At 59.8% G+C, this 4,297-nt stretch overlaps 1 protein-coding gene across 1 annotated transcript in view; it reads left to right on the forward strand.

Moving 5' to 3' along the window:
- The first annotated feature begins 444 nt into the window (after positions 1-444).
- LOC119317347 (BEACH domain-containing protein C2-like) overlaps positions 445-4,297 on the forward strand; it is a 28,086-nt gene continuing 24,233 nt past the window's right edge. Inside the window, exon 1 of the mRNA XM_037591783.1 lies at positions 445-2,309. Coding sequence (XP_037447680.1) covers positions 662-2,309 — 1,648 coding nt within the window. The 5' untranslated portion in view covers positions 445-661. The remainder of the gene's footprint in view (positions 2,310-4,297) is intronic.

The raw sequence follows: 4,297 nt of genomic DNA on the forward strand, positions 1-4,297 counted from the left end.
GGTGATTTAGAAGCGTTGGATGGAGGATCCGATGGCGGCGGAGGCCGGATCAGCTGGCGGCGAGGTGAGACGGACCGGTGGAAGATCGAGGTAGGCGGCCGGTCGGGGGCGGGGAGGGGAAATTTCAGGGCGGTTGGGTTGGTGCGCGGCTGGCCGTTTTGCATCTAAGTTTACGTCTTCATCGGCTGGAAATATAAATTTGCATCTCTAAGTGTTGTATTTTACATCATTTGGAGAATGTGATGTATTTTTTTACATCTACATCATGTGTTGTTGGAACTGTGTATTTAGACCTCCAATATCATCTATCGGAGATGCTCTTACGCGAACCAATTTTAACTGCCTGACCGGTCTGGTAAAAAGAAGGCAGACTCGACCCATGAACCGGCCACGGCACCATTTCTTCGCCTTCCCCGCTTGGCCGCTTCCCCTCTTTCTCTCTTCCTTCCGCCTCTCGGGCCACGCCATGCACCGCGCTAGCCAGCCACCACCGCTAATCCCTGCCAGCATTTTCCAAAACTCCTCCGCTTTCTCCGTGGCCTCACATCCCGATTGCAAAGTTCCCCCCCGAAAATTTCCCCACATTGTGTTTGATCCTCCCCACATTGCTATCGATTCCTCGCAATTTTCGTCGATTTTTCCAATGGAGTGAGCCGATGTGATGGAGGGGCAGGACGCGCTCGACATGTCCGACGCCTCGCCGACCTCGTCGTGGGAGGACGGAGCCGTCGAGCACTTCGACGTCGCGTCGTTCGGCGGCGAGGGGTACGTCGTCGACGATGAGGAGATGTCGGACGTGGAGCTCGGCACGGGCTCCCCGGCGGGCCCTTCGGAGGCCTCGACGCAGCCTCCTCCGCCGCTGCGGAGGCGCCTAGCGCCGGTCGAGTCCTCGGACGTCCCGGAGGAGGTGGTGCGGGCGGTCGACGCGGTGATCATGGGCGGCGGGGTTGAGCGCCTCCGCGAGATGGTGTCCGAGGAGGACGGCGAGGTCACGCATTTCATCGTAGACGTGCTGATGATCACGATGGGCGGCGTGGACGGCCTCGACGAGGGCGCGGGCGACGGCACCAGCCCCAGCACGGAACCCAGCATCATGTCCAGCTCGCGCGCAGCCGCCATTGCTGTCGAACTGATGCCTTACCTTCCATGCGGCACCGAGCCGTCGCCGCGCACCCGTATGGCCTGCGGCCTCCTCGCCACCCTCAGCGCCTGCACCCGCAACCGCACCATGTGCTCCGCTTCGGGCCTTCTCGCTATCCTCCTTGATTCCGCAGAGAAGCTGTTCGTAAAAATGGGTCAGAGCAGGGATTGGGACGGAACACCGCTCGTGCAGTGCATTCAGGTGCTAGGAGGGCACTCGGTTAGCGTCAAAGACTTGCATTCCTGGCTCCTTTTGGTCAAGAAAGCGCTTGGGACACGCTGGGCAACTCCGCTGACACTTGCATTGGAGAAGGCTGTTGGCTGCAATGAGGCGAAGGGACCTGCAGTGACTTTTGAGTTCGACGGTGAGAGATCCGGCTTGCTTGCCCCTGGAGATAGCCGGTGGCCATTCTCGAACGGTTTTGGGTTTGCCACATGGATATATGTAGAGTCATTCTCGGACTCACCCAATGCAGCAGCATCGACTTCTGGGAGATCGTCACCATGGGCTGTCGCCGCCGCTGCTTTCATACATGCTGGAGAAGGGGCGAACGACATGCCCCGGCTTTTCAGCTTCCTTACTGCTGATAACGATGGTGTGGAGGCTTATTTCCAAGGCAAGTTTCTAGTTGTGGAGAGTGGGACTGGAAAGGGAAAGAAGGCTCCTCTCCATTTCACCTATGAATTCAAACCACAGTGCTGGTACTTCATTGGTTTGGAGTGCACAAGCAAGCAGGGTTTGCTCGGAATGGTCGAGAGTGAACTACGGCTGTATGTTGATGATAAGCTTCATGAGAGCTGTCCGTTTGAGTTCCCCCGTGTCTTGAAACCGCTGGCATTCTGCTGCATCGGGACAAACCCGCCACCAACTATTGCTGGTCTGCAACGGCAATGCCCATTATTTGCAGAAATGGGGCCTATCTATATTTTCATGGAGCCGATTGGCCCAGAGAGAATGGCCCGGCTAGCTTCTAGGGGAGGAGATGCACTTCCCAGCTTCAGCAGCGGTGCTGGTTTGCCTTGGAAAGCTAGCTGTGATCACATTAGGGAAATGTCAGAAGATAGTTATACACTTGACATTGAGATTGGAGGAAGCTTACATCTACTTTATCATCCTAGCCTACTTAATGGCCGATTTTGCCCCGATGCTTCACCTTCTGGTTCAACAGGTTTGTTCTATAGTTGAACTGTCAATCTTGTCTTAATTTTATTTTCAGAAACAGTCAGCAATTAATTCATAGAATAATCCCAACAGAGTATACAAAAGGCTGAAAGGCTAATAAAGAAAACACAAACACACGCAAGCAGAATGGCTTGGCTTAATTCTACTCTTATCTTTGGTGTTACCTGGGGAGTTGAACCATGGTCAAGTTACAATCCTCATGAAGGCTAGGCAAATCTTTCTGTACTTCCTGTTTTGCCTGCCGATTATTGCACATTCCAGTTGGTAGGAACCGGATCCCTACCAGGGCATGGTCTCAGGTTGTAGGGGTGGAAGGAGCGATGGCGTGGATGAAGGCATGGTCGCCGGCGCTGGGGCGCCGTCGTTGCGTGCGCGCACGAGAGAGAGAGAGAGCAGGGGCGGCGGCTAGGGTTAGGTCTCCCGGCTCCCTAAGGAAGCCGAGCAAATCTGATTGCTTCTTGCTTAACTTGAAACAGGTCCTTACAGCTCGTCCTCGAGCTGGACGACGAGGAAGCGCTTGCGGAACTCCTCGAGGTGATCAACGGCCGCCAAACACCTCCGCGTCAGCTGGGGCGGGCAGGTCGCCGAGCCCGGCGGCGGCGATGTCCTCCTCAATGTAGTCCGCAGCCTCCAGGTAGGAGAGTCACGGGCAGACATGGCCGGGCACGTAGGGCTCGTCGCAGTTGAAGCACAACCCTTGCCGGCGACGCTCGAGTTGCTCGGCTGGGGTGAGCCGGCGGAAGCCTGAGCAGGCCGACCCTGCGCGGGAACTTCCGGAGAGGGCGGCGGCCCAGCGGCCCGGGGCGGTGGCGCCTGCTGGATGGCCACCGCGTAGCGCTCGAACGCGCGGGCGTAGTACATGGCCGTCTGGAGGTCCTGTGGCCCGCGCATCTCCACATCCACGCGAATGTGGTCTGATAGGCCGCCGACGAAGAGCTCAGCCAGCTGACGAGCCGAAATGCCGGGGGCGTGGCACGCCAGTGCCTGGAAGCGGTCGGCGAAGTATTGCACTATGGTGAGGAACGGAAGGTGCCCAAGCTCCGCCAGACGGCTCCCGCGTATAGGCGGACCGAAGCGCAAGAGGCACAGATCGCGGAAACGCTCCCATGGCGGCATGCCGCCCTCATCCTGCTCGAGGGCGTAATACCACGTCTGGGCGGCGCCGCGTAGATGATAGGAGGCGATCCAGGTGCGGTCGGACGCGAGCGTGCGCTGCCCCCTGAAAAATTGGTCGCATTGGTTGAGCCAATTCAGGGGGTCGACGGTACCGTTGTAGGCCGCGAACTCCAGCTTGGAGAATCTCGGCGGTGGCTGGGCGTGGACGACGGGCGGGTATGTGTCATCTGCGTGGAACAACGAGGGCGACGACACCGAGTGTGCCGGCTGCAGAGTACCGCCATGGAAAAGGGGCCCGTCCACACCATCGTAGGGACCCGCGGCACCCGAGGACCTGCCGAACTGCATGGTCGGGGGCGGCGCCGGTGGTGACATCACGTGCGGCTGTCCTGAGGCCATTGTATAGACCGGCTTGATGGACCCAGCGAGCCAGGCCGATAGCGGAGATGGCGACGGGGGAAAACGGACCTGGTGGATGGGCACCCCGGGCGCCGTCGACGGAAGGCCCGGCCCCGAGATCGCCGGTGGAGGCGGCGGCGGCTGCTGCTGCAGCGGCATGATGGATGCGACGAAAGTCGCCGGTAGTGGCTGCTGCCACGGGAGCTGCCGCGGCCCCGTGACGATGGTGACGGGGGCGGGCGGCGACGGCCCATAGTGCCCCGCGAGGAAGGTGCAGATGCCCTGGACCGCCTGAGTAAGGTCCCGGAGTGCCACCGTCATCTCCTCCGGGGTGAGCACAGCGGGGGCGGGCGCGGGTGGCGTCCAGGCGGCGGAGGAGACCGGCCCCGTCAGGGACGGCATGCTGGCCGCGGTGGTCATCGGCGACGAGAATGCGATCGGCAGTGGGAGGGAGGGGGT

This window comes from Triticum dicoccoides, chromosome 6A (assembly GCF_002162155.2).
Source record: "Triticum dicoccoides isolate Atlit2015 ecotype Zavitan chromosome 6A, WEW_v2.0, whole genome shotgun sequence".
Classification (NCBI taxonomy): domain Eukaryota; kingdom Viridiplantae; phylum Streptophyta; class Magnoliopsida; order Poales; family Poaceae; genus Triticum; species Triticum dicoccoides.